This window comes from Musa acuminata, chromosome BXJ3-3, assembly GCF_036884655.1.
Source record: "Musa acuminata AAA Group cultivar baxijiao chromosome BXJ3-3, Cavendish_Baxijiao_AAA, whole genome shotgun sequence".
In the NCBI taxonomy this organism is placed as follows: Eukaryota; Viridiplantae; Streptophyta; class Magnoliopsida; order Zingiberales; family Musaceae; genus Musa; species Musa acuminata.
In genome coordinates this window covers 35279476-35298115 of record NC_088351.1, presented here as the reverse complement: position 1 = coordinate 35298115, position 18640 = coordinate 35279476, and the positions used below count along the sequence as shown (strand labels likewise).

At 46.6% G+C, this 18640-nt stretch overlaps 3 protein-coding genes across 3 annotated transcripts; 1 reads left to right on the top strand and 2 right to left on the bottom strand.

The window, feature by feature from the left end:
• Window positions 1-8313: 8313 nt before the first annotated feature.
• On the bottom strand, window positions 8314-10310 carry LOC135634036 (pentatricopeptide repeat-containing protein At2g30780-like). The gene is made up of 2 exons (XM_065144164.1): window positions 9833-10310; window positions 8314-9735 (listed from the first exon to the last, which is right to left on the bottom strand). The coding sequence occupies exons 1-2, from the start codon at window positions 10241-10243 to the stop codon at window positions 8611-8613; spliced, it is 1536 nt and encodes a 511-aa protein (XP_065000236.1). The 5' UTR covers window positions 10244-10310; the 3' UTR covers window positions 8314-8610.
• A 913-nt stretch (window positions 10311-11223) lies between these two features.
• LOC135634039 (uncharacterized) lies at window positions 11224-12430 on the top strand. The gene has a single exon (XM_065144167.1). It carries the CDS (start codon window positions 11446-11448, stop codon window positions 12196-12198), a length of 753 nt encoding a protein of 250 aa, XP_065000239.1. The 5' UTR covers window positions 11224-11445; the 3' UTR covers window positions 12199-12430.
• A 919-nt stretch (window positions 12431-13349) lies between these two features.
• LOC135634397 (pyruvate, phosphate dikinase 2-like) lies at window positions 13350-18432 on the bottom strand. Its single transcript, XM_065144830.1, has 21 exons — window positions 18282-18432; window positions 17828-18112; window positions 17656-17712; window positions 17343-17576; window positions 17117-17254; window positions 16877-17039; window positions 16575-16810; window positions 16378-16506; window positions 16102-16281; window positions 15881-16018; window positions 15635-15799; window positions 15372-15533; window positions 15203-15292; window positions 14940-15078; window positions 14684-14861; window positions 14469-14598; window positions 14269-14397; window positions 13998-14135; window positions 13847-13924; window positions 13682-13773; window positions 13350-13534 (listed from the first exon to the last, which is right to left on the bottom strand). The coding sequence occupies exons 2-21, from the start codon at window positions 18104-18106 to the stop codon at window positions 13489-13491; spliced, it is 2901 nt and encodes a 966-aa protein (XP_065000902.1). The 5' UTR covers window positions 18107-18112; window positions 18282-18432; the 3' UTR covers window positions 13350-13488.
• Window positions 18433-18640: the final 208 nt, after the last annotated feature.

Here is an 18640-nt window from a genome sequence, read left to right as displayed (position 1 = left end):
CCATAGGGTGGAAGTGTGGGGGGTACCTGCAACATGAACATGTTTGTCTCTGTCCTTGACTGGAAGATTGCTACTTGGGCTTCTTGATCTTTTTTATCCATCTTCTACAGTTCAAAGAAGACTATTAGGTAACAGATAAACTTCCAAAATCAATCCAAGCAAAAGCCAAAACCAAAGGAAAAAATGAGCATACTATTCAGGAATATGACATCAAGAATCCGGAATGATACTAAGAATTAGCTCTGCCAGACATGTTATCGGAAATGAATCCTGTCGGCAGCTACAAAATCCACATTCTATCATCTAGTAAACCTGAAACAAATTTCGTACCTTATTATGGTCCATTGAGATCATCCCACAGAAGGCTTTCCTCAAACCTGAAACAGATTGAGCTCGATTAACTTCAAAAAGCAGTGTGGCAATATTCTAGCCAGCGGTCCGCTTCTAACTTGCTCCTATAATCAAACCATTGGAAACTAATGCAAGATAGACTTGCACCTGTAACTAATAAAATAAACACAAAACCAGTAAACTCGATCCAAAAGAAACACAATTTCAGATGTTAGGAAGACTGGCTCCATGCTGCTGCTACATGGCAGATTCACCCACCGCTGGTAGAAGGGAGGTCCCAAGAAAATGTAAAATGGCCTCTAACAAGAAGGATGGCACATTCAATGACATGTTGAAGTCAACATTCATTTCTGGCCCGTACAATCTAAGTATTAAATTAGCCACGTTATTTGATATAGTCAACTAGCTGCTCATTGCTCTCTATTCAACTGCCCAGCTGACATTGGCATGCCCAGTACAGTAACATTCTACATAGGCTTTATATGTAAAAGAAAAAACAACTGCCATAAGATCTGATGACCTCTCTTATCTTCTGGTGCTTGAGATGATGATATCATGTGAGAAGATTTCTTCAATGTCTGACTTTATTTGATTTCTGGATTCAGAAACCACAAAAAAGGAGAATAAAAAAAAAGTAATGTCCTGTTTCTTGGTACAACAGCATCCGGCATGTCTGAATTATTTGGGGGTTTGTCATAGCTCTTCTATAGATACAAATGTGGGATATGCACAAGAAGTCAATCAAGCAAAACGAACAGCCATTCTTCACTTTAACATTTGACCAATCAGCTAGATTATGCAAATTCCCAGCATTGGTCTACAAGTACATGCAAAACATTAGCATATGCAAAAAAAATAAAATTGGACCACTCGAACGAACGTACTAATGAAATGATTGAAAATTAGTTTCATTGAAGATATTGTGTGTTAAAGTGTAGCAGAACCAACACAACCAAGTAAATATAATTATTTATCGCCAGTATTCAGCTAAAAAGCCAAATTTCATGATCTCAATTAGCTCATTGTTATGTATGTCCAAATTAATAGCAGTGGGAGTTGAGTCCCATGGATTTGACTAAGACAATAAAAAGCCAGAGATTTCATAGCCAGTCGGCAACTAAATCAATAAAAGGAAAAGATGGTTCCAGAATTCATAGCTACCTATAAAGCCCATTGACTGGAAAGTTAAGCTGATGTAAGAATGGTAACTCCAAAATAATTCAGTGAATGGGCAAGTATAGCCAAATCATCTCTGCCTAGAAGCCACATGGCATATTCCCAATATAGTGACAAACACTTGCTTACCACACTACATGCCGTAGTAAATGACTCATCTTTTCTAGCTAAAATAAAAAAGATAGGACAATCACATATGCAACCAATTACAAATCTGCACAAAACATCATGCGAAGTCAAAAAATCATGACCTTTAATCACTTCACCTACAGAAACTACTATAACTATTTATTCTCAAGTTCTGGTTGAACTTCATATTATGGTTTGCAAAACTAAAGATCCAGATATACAGGAAGTCTTCTATAACTGCAACTAATTTGGCAGACTAATGACATACGTCTTCTGTTTTTCGCCTTCTTCAACTTGTCATATACTCAGTGATATTCCTTTCATAAGGGTACATTCACTTATCATCAATTGTTTAAGTCCTCATGTTATTTATTGTCATAAGATGTTAAGGTTCCATTTGGTTACTTGCTTGCGTCCGATGAAATGGGTTCAACTGAGTCCAATTGGACAATCAAATGTACTAAGAATCGCACTTCACAAGAAAATTTGAAGAGACGGGTCATCCTGAACAAGGCATCCAACCCGTAAAATAAAATAGGTATCACCTTGTTCCCAACACAAACCCTTCAAAGCTCAAGTTAGTTTTGAGTAGTGTTTCGTGGAATAAAAAAGTCTAGTTCTTAGTGAAAGAGTCTTGTTTCACCAACATGGATGCCAACATGGATACTATCACAATGAGGATATCATGTAGATACCAACATGGATGTCAACGACATAATTTACCAATTACCTTGTTGAGTTCTAACCATCGATCCAAAATACTGATAAGACCCTAAAGTCTTATTGTAAAAGAAATAAAAGAAATGATAAGGCTCAGATACCAAATGGTAAGACCCTAAAGTCAAATGATAAGACCCTAAAGTCTTATCGTGGAAGAAAGGGGAGAAAAGGGAATGATAATGATCGCTTCGAGGGGATCGGCCTCCTTGATCACTTCGAGGGGATCGACCTCCTAGGGTTTGTCTACAGAGTGGAATAACATTTCATTGATTAACTGATTGATTGATTGATTCCAAAAGAAAGGGTTACATCACTATTTATAGAGTTCCACCTAGAGTCCACCAGGACTTGAACTCTTAATAATAAATAAATATTAAATAAACCTATACTTGACTCTAACTGGACTAAACAGACTCAATAAACAACTGAACTAAATAGACTCAATAAACATTATTCAAAAGCTCAAAAAAAGGGTCCTAACAGTTCCTCCCTCTTCAAATCAGCCTTGTCCTCAAGGCTGAGCAGCATCAATCTCAGGCAGTGATTGCAAAAGGCGCTCGGGCGCTCGCCTAGGCGCTCGGGCGAGGCGAGGCGAGGCCCGAGCGCCTCGCTAATGTCCCAGGCGGCGCGCTTCAATCAGGCGCCGCCTAGGCGCTCGCCCGAGCCCAGGCGCTGGGCGCTTCGGGCGAGCGCCTGGGTAAACCGAACCAGAATTTTAGGTCTGGTTCGGTCCTGGTTCGGTTGTTAGTTGGTTCAATCGAACCAACTAAACCGATATAACCCCAACCCTAACCTGCTGCCGCTGCTGATCCCGATCGCGATCTCGTCGCTCGCTGTCGCTGCTCCCGCTGCCGCTGCTCGCGCCTCCCGCGAGCCTTCCCGCTGCTCGTGCCTCCCGCGAGCCCTCTCGCTGCTCGCGCCTCCTGCGAGCCCTCTCGCTGCTCGCGTCTCCTGCGAGCCCTCCCGCGAGCCTTCCCGCTGCTCGCGCCTCCCTCGAGCCCTCCCGCTGCTCGCGCCTCCCGCGAGCCCTCCCGCTGCTCGCGCCTTCCGCTCCCTTTCCCTTTCCCGCTGCCGCTGTCGCCGCTCGCTGCTGCTGCCGCTCGCCGCTGCCGCCGCTCACCGCTGCCGCTGCCGCCGCTCGCCGTCGCTGCTGCCGTCGCTCGCCGCTGCTTCCTCGTTTCTCCGTCAGCAGATTTATACTGTTAATGTGATTATATTTATTAATTATATTATATATTTTTATATTTTTATTTAAAATTTTAAATAATTATATTTATTAATTATATTTTATATTTTTATATTTTAGCGCCTCGCTTCGCTCGGGCGAGCGCCTGGGCGAGCGCCTAGCGCCTCAGGCGTTTTTGGACCTTGGCGCCTTTTGGCGCCTAGCGCTTTTTAAATCACTGATCTCAGGGAGCTTCTCTTTCAGCACTTTAGTCATAAACTATCTGCAACGCATCACAACCCGTTGATCAAGTATGATCTCCACTTTTTGATAGTGTAAGCAACTAGTCGGTCTTTCAGTGTATTAAACATTGCAAGAAACTTCTGGCCCTGTATAATCAATTTTATCTTTGAACCTTTGCTATCACAAGTGAAAATCCGTTCATCAACGATCTTTACTTCAAATCTGTCAGAGTCTTCAATGTGGTGGGCCAATCGGTCAACGATCTCACTGTCCATAAAATTGTTAGTGCTACCAGTATCAATCAAAACTATAATAGGCTGATGTTCCAGAGTTCCGCCAACTTCCATAGTTTGCGGGTTAGAGTAGCCGGTTAATGCATGCATTGTATGTATGGTAGGTCCAATATCTTCATTAGAATTTATACCTTCATGATCAAAGTCCACATTCTTAGCTTTCGGTTCCTCTCCAATTGGTTCAATCATCAGAAGTTGCCCTTGTTTGCATCGGTGCTCCTTACTCCACTTTTCATCGCAATACTAGCACAAACCCTTCGCTAATCTTTCTTTAAGCTCTTCTTGGGTTAGTCTGCAAGTGATAGGATTTCGACTGGGAGTAGATGGGATGTGTTGCTTGTTGATCACTGTTTATTGACACCTCTGTTTCGACGATATTCCATGCTGATTTTTTCCTTATGCAGGCGTGCAAATGAAATCGCATCTATCATGGTGCGGGGTTGACGAGCCTTAACTTTACACCGAATCTCCGGATTAAGCCCTTCAATAAATGTATCCAGAAGCTGTCGTTTCGACCAATCTCTAGCTTGATTTGACAATCTTTCAAACCTACTATGATATTCCAACACTGTAGAAGTTTGACGAATTTTGGCGAGCTGACCATCAACATTCTCATATTCGGATGGGCCAAATCGAACAAGAAGCCCTTTTTTGAACTTCTCCCATGAAGGAACTTCGTAAACAGTTTCATATCAATCGTACCACTAGAGTGCATCTCCCTCGAGCTGGATTGAGGCCACTTCTACCTTAGATTCTTTTGGGGTTCTGTGAAAACGAAAAAAAATTTCCGCCTTAGAGATTCAACTAATCGGATCCTCATATTCCCATCGTGGAAATTCTACCCTAATGCATGGGTAGTGTGTGTCACCATCCTAGGGCCCTTTTCCTGTACCTCCAAATCTGTTCAACACATAACTTGAAACCCACTAAAGTGCTCCAACAAGCTCTTTTTGAAATCATGAAGGATTTCTTGTAGCCGATTCTCAATTCTGGTTTTCAACGCTTTCATTTGTGCTTTCACTGAATTATCGGCAGCCATTGCATACGATTGCAAGTCGGTAATTCCCAATTTTTATTTCTGATGTCTAGCCAAGGGCATCCGCACTGTAGCTGCGAAGCTACCGAGGAGGAAGAGGTGCTGCCCTGTGTTTCAGTCGCTGCATGAGATGAGAGCATCGGGTGCTGGAAGGTGACGACTGCAACTGTTGTGACTCACGGGAGCGATCGCTAAATAGCCAGGTTGAGACTGCGATGACGGCATCCGGTGGCTACGACAGCGGAGGCAGAGCAAGGGAGAGGCAGCGTTGAAGTGGCCGGGGTTGAGGTTGCAGTGGAGAATAGGAATCGACGGTGGCACTACGGGAACAAGGGCAATCGGTGATTTGCCCTGTTTCTGTCACCAGAGCAAGGGGGAGGCTGCGAGGATCACGATTGTTGACGAGCAACGCCATCATTGGCTGGGCAGTAGCAGCGACGGTGACGGCAGCCGGCGTTCACAGCAACAAAGGGACCCGCGACTGTGGTGCGACTGAAAACAAGGGCAACAAGGTGAGTTGCCTGTGCTTGTTCTGTTTCGGTTACAAAAGATGCAGAGCAAGGGGGAGCGGCGGTTGGGAGGCGAGCGGCGGTCATCGCACGGTGGCTAGCAACGGTGGTGGGTCGGTTGGGCGGCGCGACGCTCGAGGGGAAGAGGAGTGCTGGTGGAGGCGCGACTGCGATCGACGAGGGGCTGCGGAAACAGAGGAAGCTTTGTTTTTGCAACCGCTGCAAGGAGGGGCTGCGACAACCAACAACTGCAGCTACGACCCGGGGGGGGCGACACGATGGCGGACTAGGGCAGCGTCGCCGACGGTAGAAGCGGCAATGGGGTGGTCCGTTGGCTGGGATCGACGAGGTATCACGGAGAAACTTCGAAACAAGATGTTTGATGTAATGCTTATGTATGTCCGTGTCTTTTGGTATGTTCATGCTTTACACAACATGTACAGGGACGGCCAAAGGCTTAATAATCTCATTTTAGTTGGGTTTGGTGGCCGCTTTAGGCTTGTAAATAAAGGTTGTGTCATGTGAACACTTATGAGAGATTTTTGATCTATAATGGACCATTTTGACCCTTTGTTGTGCAACTGTTCAGAGCTTGTAAAGTATGTTTGTAATTTGCATTGTCTATGAAGTGTTTCTTGGAATGTTTGCTTGTGGATCCCGAGTGAGGCGCTTTCTCTAACCCGTTTTCTCTGTTGTAGGTTCTAAGGGACTATGGGGGGGGGGGGGGGGGGTTTGGGGAGGCTGACCTTTGCGGACGGACACGCAAGAGTGCCGCACGACTTAGGCAAAACCAGCTAAGTCTGTGACAGAGGGGCTGCGGCAACAGAGGAAGCTCTGTTTCCGCAACCGCTGCAAGGAGGGGCTGCGGCAACCGATGGTTGCGGTTGTGACCCGGGGGTGGGCGGGCGGGGCCGGGGGTTGGGGTTGGGGTGGGGGGTGCGGCACGATGGCGGACTAGGGTGACGTTGTCGACGGTATAAGTGGCGATGGGGTGATTCGCTGGCTGGGAAACGACGCCGGCAGTCCTCGCTCGAGCGAGATGGGGAAGCGAGGAGGAGAGGTTGCTGGCTGGGTGGGGGCAGCGGCGACGACGGTGGCTACTGGCTGGGCAACAGAGGCGGCAGTGGTGGTCCCTCGGCCAGGAAGCAACGGCGGCAGGTGGGCTAGTCGGAAGCAGGGGTCCGGCAGGGAAAGCAGGGGTGGCTGTGGCTTCTTCTTCTTCTTCTTTTCCGAAGATGAAGATAACTACAACAAGGGGGCAGCGGCGGTAGTGGCGGCTGCTTGCTGGGCAGTAGCGACGACGGTGGAGAAGGGGCAACGGTGGTCGCTAACCAAGACGCAGAGGTTCTTTCTTGGTTGAGAAGGATCGGCATTTGTGGTTGCCGGCTTCAGCCTTCCTCACACAATTTTTTTTTTTTTATAGCTACGGCAACACTGCAACGCCAAGGATCGTCGCTCTGATACCAAATGATAAGACCCTAAAGTCTTATCGTAAAAAAAATGAAAGAAATAATAAACCTCTAATACCAAATGGTAAGACCCTAAAGTCAAATGATAAGGTCTTATCGTGGAAGAAATGGGAAAAAATGGAATGATAACGATCGCTTCGAGAGGATCGGCCTCCTTGATCACTTCGAGGGGATCGGCCTCCTAGGGTTTGTCTACAGAGTGGAATAACATTTCATTGATTAACTGATTGATTGATTGATTCCAAAAGAAAGGATTACATAACTATTTATAGAGTTCCGCCTAGAGTCCACTACGACTTGGACTCTTAATAATAAATAAATATTAAATAAACCTCTACTTGACTTTAACTGGATTAAACAGACTCGATAAACAACTGAACTAAATAGACTCAATAAACATTATTCAAAAGTTCAAAAAAAGGATCCTAATAAATACTTAATATTAAGTTAACAGTAGTACACCTATCAGATATTTATAAGTCAATATATATCTTTGCTTGGAAAATCACCCACACTCAAGGGGGCGACATCAAGTCTAGAATCAAACTATAGCATTGCGCACGTGCGGCCTAACACAATGGTGGATCAATATTATGACGAGCTCTTTGTCGATGAGTAGCCTTTCCTACTCGAGCCCATAACTATGCCAAATGCTAGATCAGCTCTAATACCTACCATTTGTGAGGACTCAATCTGATAATATAACTTGCCCGTTCACTTGTTGAGCCTAAACTACTGGTCCAAAGTACTTCAATCCATATTAATAAGTAATCAGTAGTACACTTAGATATACATACATCTAAGTGATGTGGGACCAAACCGAGGTGTTTTAAAAACATACCACTAGAATTTTCCTATATGTTAATAAAAAAAGGTGACCCCACAAAACTGCTTCAACAAGAGAAGATTTCTTATGCATTGATATCATCTCCTTTTTGAACCTCTTTGATTGAGAAGAAAAATATTGTGAGGAGAGAATTACACAATGAGAGGGCAAATGCTGGCTTTGGCCATGAGCAAGATCAGATGGAAGAGATTTTTTTTTTATAGCTAAAGTGTGGTTATGAAACTCACTTGCCAACATATCTCACAGTTCAATGCTAATCTTAGATTCACTCTGTATCTTTCAAACCTAAGATGTATTGACGATAACATATGTTATTGCAATTTGCAACCATCGCAGATGAATATTTTTTAGGATATTAAATATTACTAAAAATGGTACTAGTTAAAGAATTAGTATTGCTAATATTTTTAACAGGGAATAGCAACATTATACATTCATACACAATAAAATTACAAAAACAACGCACATGTTGGAATTGTAAGCTCAAAACTCACCAAGTAGAACTTCATAATCTGCTAGTCTGTTATTAATCTAAATAATTCCATCAGCGATCCCTAGTCAATTTCTATAAAAGGTCTGCATTCTTAGTTTTGGAGAAATCATCTGTTGTATCATCCGAATCATTGTGTATATCATAAACTAGTAATTCCATCTGCAGTATCTATTCAAACTTCACAAAACAAAAGCATCCTCATCATTGCCATAACCATGCTTCCACATCATCCCAATAACCGTTGCTGCCTCTGGCCTCCTCCCTGTGTTGTAATATGCCTTGTACATTATCAAAAAAGTTTTCCTTGTTCGACTAAACCTGAAATTCTCCATCTCATCCAGAACACCAAGCATCTCCTCCAGGCGATTCTGCTGCCCATACATCACCATCTTGCAGTGATACAGTGATCGAAAAAGCCGCCACCCTGCATATTCTGCCTGTCTGATGAACCCAGCTAGCCGATCCACCGCATTATTTCTGAAGTAATTTGATATGATGGAACGCATTATCCCTGCAGTAGTCACTATAATGTGTCGTTGGAATGCCTTGGATATTAATCCTTCCATTGCTTCAATCATGCTCTCCTGTGCATACATCTTGATTAAAAGTACAGTGACCCAAGGTTTATAGTCATCATCTGGAATCAACTTCATCAAGGCTTCCACTCTTTTGACTCGATCAGGGTGAGAACTCTTAGTATAAGCACATATCATTGCATGGATCAAAGGCCACTGCCGATTATTGACTGTCTCCTTTACTTGATCATAAGTCTTTTCCATCTTCTCTAAATTGTTTGAGTAGGCATAACCCCTCAACATCAGGAGGAGGGTACCAGCATCAGGTTTGACAGGCCCCTCCAGCATAGATTGGTACATCCCCTCCATTTTATCCCACATCCATGCCGTAAGATATGCGGCTATGGCTGTGTTGTAGGTGGTGATGGTGTAGGAGAGCTCCGAATCATTGATTGCTTGGAGGGTGGTCTCTATATGCTCCACGAGCATGGAGCGGCCAAATACCGAAAGCAGAATGTTGTAGCTGACAATGGTGGGCTTGCACTCGGCATCTTGCTTCAGGACCTCAAATACCCAGATCGCCTTCTTGGTGAGGCCATTGTACATATAGGTGGACATGAGGGCATTATAGAGGCAGACCTCACGGATGCCGTCAGCTATGGCTTGGGAGAAGAGCTCCGCGGCTAGATCGACGTTCTTGGTGCGGCTCGCCAGGGTGATGGCCTTGTAATACTCCTCAGGGAGCATCGGGATCTCGGCATCAGCCTGCCCTTTTCTCCAGTTAAAAACCTAGAAGACGATGCAAGATTAGAACTTTAAGAGTGATTGAAGGAGCCGGAAATCAGATGGCGAAAGCGAGAAAGAGAGACAGTAACAGGTGAAGAACCTGAAGGGCGAGGAGCGGGCGGGACTTGAGGCGGGAGAGGAGCTCGACGGAGGCGAATCCAGCTGGGGGAAGGCGGAGGAGGGCGTCGAAGGAGCCAGAGTCCAGGGAGACCGCAGGATCCTGGCCGTCGGGCAGGGCGAGAAGCTCGTCGGCTAGTGCGGATACGGCAGATCGGACGGCCTCTTTGTCAGCAGAGGCAGTGGAAACGGAGGCAGGGTTCTCGGAGAGGCGGAGGATGCGGTCGCGGAGGTCGGAGATGCCGTCGGAGCAGAAGCCACGCGCGGCAGCGGTTGGATAAGATGGAGACAGGGTGTTGGGGGAACGGCAGAGCGGGTAATCGAGGGAGAAGAAGCGACGGCTGTGGAGAAGGAGGAAGAGGCCGTGCTTCGCTCTCGCCATCGCCATCGCCATCGCCGCCGAGCCGTGCGCGGCATCCAATTATGTTTAGGTGGGCAGAAGGGGACTTGGAAATCGACGGTTGGATCGAGAGCTGGTGATCGAATCCAAACAGAAGTACCGCGTCCAATACCTTGATACTTTCTGGGCCAATATGGGCTGGGCTGAGGTTACATACCGCAGGTTGTTGAAGGGCCAGGCGGCGAGTCGTCCTGCTCGGCGATGGAGGCATTTGTCTTGCCGGCCACGACCACGTGCTCGAAGAAGTCAAGTTGGCAGCACCGCCTCGGGACCCCTCTGCCCACATCACCAACTGATAGAATGGCGACTATTGGCACAGTTTCAGAAGACAGGAAAAGCAATAATAATGACAATGATGTGGTGCGGATGAAGAATTAATTAACATATGATATAAATAATTAGGATGCTTGAGCTCATTCTCTTCCCCTGCGATGAATCCACTTGTTCTTCATTGTCACTTATTGCCAGAAGACCATCACATCGCTGAAGCCTTGCCCTATCGGATTTCCCTCGTAAACATATTGTTCGGTGATTACACATTGCAAATCTCATTATTCTCGAGCGTTATGCGCTTAATTACATTCCCGGTGGGCACGTGGCCAAGCAATCTCCTAACCGTTGCTAACAGCATCAAGATTCGTGCGATGTGGGCGGTGCGACTGGGGCGTGGGAGCGATCGCTGTGGCCTTTTACGACCCACTCGTCTCGGCTACCACTAATAATAGGAAACTGTTGCCTCACACGTGGACCTCCTATGTCCAATCACAAGGCAGGCCAGTTCCGCGGGAGCCATTAATGGGTGAGAGAAGTACTACTCGCTTTTTTTTGTTGCGCTAAATTTAGAAAGAGAAAAACCACCGAAACAAAGCTACCTGCCTTGTGATAGTACGAAGCTGCAGATTCACACGTGGTCCCACATAGGTCCAGTAATGAGGGTGGTAAATGAATGGGCAACGGAGACACGGGTGAGAGAGAGGCATATCGCGAGAGCGATAACCTTCGCCTCCGTGTGCTGTCCAAATGTAGAGAGAGAAACAAAAATCGCGTACTTTTTGTCTAACCCCATCCGTCGCCCTTTATAAGGGCCCGTCATTCTCCTTTCGATCTCGTCCTTCTGCCTCACTGTTCCCAATCCTCCGCCCGCTCCGTTACCGTTTTGAGTAAAAGGAAGGAAACAGATACTGGAACAGAAAGCCATGATGACCTTGTGCACGACCCTGCAAACGATGCTGAGGTTCCGCAATCGCGATGACGACCGGCGGCGGCTGAATCAACGCAATCGATGCCGTAATATACCCACTTCGTACGGCGGCGGGCTCCGGATCCTCGCCGGCGACGCGCCGCGGCCGCCGAACGTGTTCGAGTCCTCGGCAGTCGGGCGGCCACCGGAACGCGTGGACCCCGGCACCCGCGGCCTCCACGAACTGGACTACCACGGGGGGTTCAGCGTCGTCACCGAGGGCCTCGGGTCGGAGAGCTGCGACGGGGGGCTGGAGGCGGAGGAGATGGCGAAGAGTTGGGGGTGGAGTGGCATACCGCGGCGTAGGAGGGCGGAGGCGAGGATGCGGCCGCCTCCCCCTCCACCGCTGCCGTGGCTGGTGGGGCGGACGAGCCGGTTCATGCGGGCGGTGAAGGAGTGTGGGCGGTTTCGGCTGACGGAGGTGCGGTTCGAGCGGCCGCCGGAGATTCTCCGTGCCTCCCGCTCCGGCGGGCGCCTCCGGTTGGACTTCGTCGTCCGATCCGATCGCGAGGAGAATGAGGAAGCAGCAGTAATAGCAGAGCAAGAAGAAGTAGTAGACGATGGTGATGAGGAGGTGAGAGCACCGGCGGTGGTGTCGCCCAAAGAGATGGTGATGCCAACGAGGAAGGGGGAGGAGAGGAGGTGTCAGGCGACAGTGAGCGGTCACGGCGTCCCGATGTGGTGGAATCACCGCCCCATCATCGCGTGATGCGGGAATTAGGGTAGGCGCGTCACTCACGTGCGGGCGACGTCATCCTGATATCCTTTTAGTTACGACATTAACTTAATTTAATATAAAGTGGACGTTTTTTAGATTTGTAGTTTTCAATATATTTTTTTATGCATATTTTGTGTATTATTGGTTAAAATAATAATAAGGAGATGACTTGTTTCGTTGGGTGCTCTGTACAGGACGTGTGTAAATGCTTTTGAAGCTAAAATAACATGATATATAATATATGTATGTATATAGTTTTGTATTTAACGTGTATACATAATATAGCAATCCATGTTTGACTTAATTCCCTTAAATCATGCGGCCGTTACACCATATCTACCTTTACAGCTCATCAATTTTGTCTTATAATGTCAACCTTCACAGTGTAATGACATGATGCAGTCAACTCTTGTTCAAAATTTATGCGTCCACAGTTAGAATTGAGAATGAGATTAGCTTAGGCAACATGCTTAGTTGTAAGCTTCAAATAAGGGATTATAGTGTAATCATAATTTCTCAAAAACATTTCTATTTTGTCTTCTATTAGAAATGAGGTTATATTATTATTAATTTTTACTTAGCCATTTTGAGTCAGTAGTTTAAATGTGACAAAGTTAACATCTCATTAGGTCGAATGTGATAATTAGTATCGGAATTAATCTTGTATTAGACATGATTAAAGATCTAACTAAAAAATGACTAATCATGGATGAAATGTTATGTCGTGCCTTAATAAGGATCTCAAACCCTATGAAAGCATACTAAGAGAATTTTAACCTAAGCATTTTGAGTTAATGGTTTAGCTCAACAAAAATAATTAGTCAATTATCCTATCAAGTTAGGTCTTAATAGGAATAGTAATATTAAGTCTTAGTTGGTTCATTATTCTTCGTTGCTATCTTATAATAATGATGTCAATATCGAAAGTGAGAGAAGACTTCAATTAATTTATATAAAATTGATGTTATACTTCTTAGGTTAATAGTTCGACTTTAATAAGTTAAGTTAATAGATTAATTATCCTATCGATTCATTTTTTCAATGCTTTTATTTAAAGCAATCAGTGTTTCTTAATTTACAAATGGTCAAAGAAGCAATACAGAGACTTACATGCCACAATTGCTTCCTAGATGACAAAAGGGTGCAACACAATGTGGATGTTGATCCTAAGTTTCTTATTCACATCAACCAGCCATTGTTTCTGAGTTCTGCAAGGTTAAAGAGAAAAAGGGAAAACCAGATGTTGTTTTCTGATGCTTGAGCATCATATCCTGAGGCCTTTCACACCACCACCACCTGAGCTGCAGCAAGCCTTGCAATTGGGACTCTGCAAGGAAAGGAATACATCAAGATTAAATGAACCCTGCATCCAAATGACAAGCAAGAAGACACTAACTGCAATTGGCAGTGACAAATCAGGATGATACAGTAACCTGTGTCATGGAACTACAGGAAAAAAGTGCAAACCCTAAACCTGAAAGGAGAACATGAGACATAGTCCAGTCCAGCCTGTGCAAAGAAAGCAACCGAGGAGGGTTCGCCACCATGCTCACCACATATCCCTACCTGTTCAAGAAACCATACATCCTACTAAGACCTCCTCCTCTGTGCTGTAGCTTCACACATGTATACCACTTACCTTGAGATCAGGCCTAGCTCTTCTGCCTCTTTCTGCAGCAATCTTAATGAGCTGACCTACTCCTTTCTGATCAAGCACCTGATTCCAAACAGGAACAGATCAATCTCCCATAAGCAATGGAATAAGACTCTTTCATGGACTTGTGTTTTACCTCAAAGGGATCATTTTGGAGGATGCCTTTGGATAAGTAGATGGGAAGAAACTTGCCGACATCATCCCTACTGTATCCAAATGTCATCTGTGTGAGGTCATTTGTTCCAAAAGAGAAGAACTCTGCCTGCTCAGCAATCTGCAAACATGAAGTTTTGATGTAGCAATATTTGCAGATATTGCTAGTAGATTCAACTTGAAATCTTGAGAGTCAAGCTTATAACTCAGTTGTAGCATCGAAAGGAATACAGAGCTTTGGATACACAATTTACCTCATCTGCAACAAGGGCAGCCCTCGGAACCTCGATCATGGTTCCGACCTTGTAGCTTATGGAGGTTCCCATCTCAGTGAAGACTTGCTGTGCCACTGTTCTTATCAGACTCACTTGATGCTCAAACTCCTGACACTCAAAAAAGTCAAATAGATTCAGTGTTGAACACTCAAAAGTCAAAGATAATGTAAGATTCGTGCCTGAGGTGTTCCTGTGAGAGGAACCATTATCTCTGGCAAGACTTTCACTCCCTGATTGCTCATGGAGATTGCAGCTTCAAATATGGCCCGTGCTTGCATTTTGGTCAACTCCGGATATGATATGCCAAGCCTAACAGAAGTGTTCTTTAAGTGACAAGTGCTGAAATCATTCAACAAGCAACACAAGAAGAAAAGAGAGCATCGTTGGATCCAACCTGCAACCACGGAAACCGAGCATGGGATTCACTTCAGAGAGCTTCTCTATTCTTGAGAAGACTTCCTCCTCACTTGTGCCAGTCTCGGCGGCCAGTTCGGTGACGATGTCCTCGATGTTACCCTCCGGCAGGAACTCATGGAGCGGAGGATCCAGCAGTCGGATAGTCACCGGAAATCCTGAAAGTCAACGTCAAAAAAGCCAAACACATAAACTCACCCCCGTCGAAAGTCAACCGTGGGAGGAAAGCAGCCTACCGTCCATGGCACGAAAGATCCCTTCAAAGTCCAATCTCTGGTAGGGCAAGAGGAGATCTAATGCCCGCTGCCTCTCTTCAAGATTTGCTGCCATTATCATTTTCCTCACCGCCTTTATCCTCTCATCTGAAGCAAAGAACTGAGTAACAATGGAACAATGGATATCAAACACCAAACAATCTGTTCCTAATCAGTAACACTATTCATTATCATCTTGGCTAAGGTGAATCCTAAAGATAAAGCTGAAGTTACACTGAGCTAACCATGTGCTCTGTCCTACAGAGTCCAATCCCCTGTGCACCATTGTTTCTTGCTGTCAGTGCATCATCAGGTGTATCTGCATTTGCCATCACCTACAATGATGCTAATTTTAGTTCTATTGCGATCATAAATAGAACCTGATATGTGGAGAAAGACGGATCTTGAGAAAACCTTTAGTTGCCTTGTCTCATCAACCCATGACATGAAGGTTTCCAAGTCGCCACTGAGAGCTGGTGGAGAGAGTGGCTGCTTCCCCAGAATCACCTCTCCCGTCGATCCATTGAGTGATAGCCAGTCTCCTTCTTGAACCACTTCGTCTCCAATAACCACGACCTACAAGGCTAAATCCAACATCAGAAAGCAATTGAGATAATAATGCAATTCAATCATGATTTCAGTTCATCTTCTTCACCGATTTCTGAGAGAGAACTCACCTTGTCCGCCTCATTCACACTGATGTCAGAGCAGCCAGAAACGCAGCATTTTCCCCAACCTCGAGCAACCACAGCTGCATGGGAAGTCATGCCTCCCCTTGCTGTTAGTATTCCTTCGGCGGCGTGCATGCCACCGACATCCTCCGGGCTTGTCTCGGTCCTCACCTTCACACATGTCAAAGGATCAACAATCTTGATGCAAGCTCCAGGCACTGTTCATCTTACTTGCCAGGGGAAATGTCTCACCAAAATTGCAGCCTTCCCTTGAGCATGCCATGCTTCGGCATCATCTGCAGTGAAGACGACTTGCCCAACGGCAGCACCTGGTGATGCGGGCAAGCCTGTGGCGATCACCTTATCCTTGTACGCAGATGGATCTTCAAACTACACAGGACATGAACAGGGAACGAGAATCATATGGTGAAGACAGAGCAGAACAGCGTAGGTGAGCAGAGTACTTTGCATACCTGGGGATGAAGAAGTTGGTCCAAGTGGCCTGCCTCGACCATCTTGATCGCAGAACGCTTGTCGACGAGGCCTTCGTTCACCATGTCAACTGCAATCTTCACTGCACCTTTGCCCGTGCGCTTCCCTGTTCTGCACTGCAGCATCCATAGCCTGTTCTCCTGAACAGTGAACTCGATGTCCTGCAACAATGGAGAGAACTCACCTCAGGTAATTGCAGCTCCACAAACTGAAGACTAAAATCTTGAGGTCAACTCCGACACAAACACAAATCTCACCATCATTTCTTTGTAATGCCGTTCCAGAATGTTACAGTTCTCAACCAGCTCGTAGTAAGCTTCCGGCAAGCAATCCTTCATCTTATCAAGATCCTCTGGGGTTCTGATTCCAGCAACTACATCCTCACCCTGAGATAAGGGTGATATGGTTCATCAAGGCTGCCATGAGAAAGTGTGAAGAAGAAGATGCACGACACCTGAGCATTGATGAGGAACTCGCCGTAGAGCTTCTTCTCGCCCGTGCTGGGGTTGCGAGTGAAGAGGACTCCGGTCCCGGAGGTGTTCCCCATGTTCCCAAACACCATGCACTGCACATTTACTGCAGTCCCCTTAAGCCCCTTGATTTGGTTGATGCTCCGGTACTTGTTGGCTCTCGGGCTGTCCCATGAATCAAACACGGCGATCACCGCCATGTACAACTGCCGCTTTGGATCTGCAAGCAGTTCCGATTGACTTCCCTTGGACAGAGTCAAGAAAGATTTGGGGTAGAACACTTTACCTGTAGGGAACTGCTCCCCTTTGGCCTCGGTGTAGACGTTCTTGTACCGTGTGACCAGTTCTTTGAGGTCGGCGGCGGTAAGGTCGGCGTCTTGCTCGACGCCTTTGACCGCCTTCAGGGCTTCGAGCTTTTCTTCAAACAGTGAGTGGGGGATCCCCATGACCTTCACAAACCAAACGTAACAGGTTTCGGTGCCCCTACAGAGATCAAAGGTGATCGATCGGAAGAATAGGCACATACCACGTTCCCAAACATGTCCAAGAAGCGGCGGTAGGAGTCGTAGGCGAACCTTTCGCCGCTCTTCAGCGCCAGCCCGGCCACCACCTCGTCGTTGAGGCCCAAGTTCAGCACCGTGTCCATCATCCCCGGCATCGACACCTGCCATGAATGCTTCAGCGTAATTACTTACGAGCCTGCACAAGAGCAAGCACGCAATACTCTGACATAGCTACAAGTATCGATCTACCGCGGCGCCGGAGCGGACGGAGAGGAGGAGGGGCTTGGAAGGGTCACCGAGACGAGCCCCCATGACCTCCTCCACGGCACTCAGCCCTTCCAGTATCTCCTCCCAGAGTCCATCCGGAAGCTTTCGGCCGCCTTCCTGGTACTCCTGGCAGGCCTCCGTCGACACGGTGAAGCCCGGCGGCACCGACAGCCCGATGCTCGCCATCTCCGCCAGGTTCGCTCCTTTCCCGCCCAACTGCCACGTACGCAAGTTTGCATGATGCAACAGTCAACGCCCCATGCATGCACACAGCCAGCGACTGGCGTGCACTTACCAGAGACTTCATGCTCTTGTCGCCTTCACTCTTCCCCTTCCCGAAGGTGAACACTCGCTGAGAACATACAGTAGCAGTCGGCTTAAGATCGATTCCGTTGATTTATAGGGGGTGTATAAGTAAATTTAGACAGCGCCATGACGTGGTTGCATCGGTGACTCGGAAGACATACCTTGGTGGTGGTGGGCACGGGGGAGGCGACGGCTTGGAACCGTTTGCGGGTCCAGCTCCGGCTCCGACCTGACCGTGGATCCGACCCATTGCACCCCTCGCACCTCACGGCTTGAGCTCGACGCCTAGCCAAGCTGCGACGCTCGGCGCCCCAGCGACCCACCCCGTCCCTCCTCCTCAGCTCTTCCACGGGGGGCCATTCCATGGCCGTCGGCCTCTTCTGTACGTATAAATACGTCATGGAACGCACGCATACGCCCTTCGTGGCTGAATACGGCATCTTCTTCTGAATTAGACAGACGAATGAAGCATGAGAACTGCTGATGCTTCATACTATATGAGAAGAAGACAAGAACATGATCTCGAGATCACTATGACTTGATCCGGTACTCTTGATCATCGAACGCGATCAAAAGAGGTATTTGCAGAACAAGAAGAGATTGGAATCAACTCACCTTCAATTAAATGCTGATAAATTCTGGTCGGTCTTCTTCTTCTTCTTCTTCTTCTTCTTCTTCTTCTTCTTCTTCTTTGTTTGTGTTTGCCGTGTTATGATTCGCTCTCCTGCGAGATATGAGGAACTCCGAGAGGCGAAAGCGCCTCGGACCTCAAGAAAATACGAAATAAAAACAAAAAAACGAATTGACATAATTGCCCTCCTCGACCACGAATGGCATTCGATCTCACGCGCTCGGCTGCACTGTCCGAAGGATATACAAGTAAATTCACACATCACCATTGGGCACCTCTTGTGATGCACACGGGAGGATCATAAACGTACGATCGAAGGGGTGGCGTCGGCCCACGTGGCACG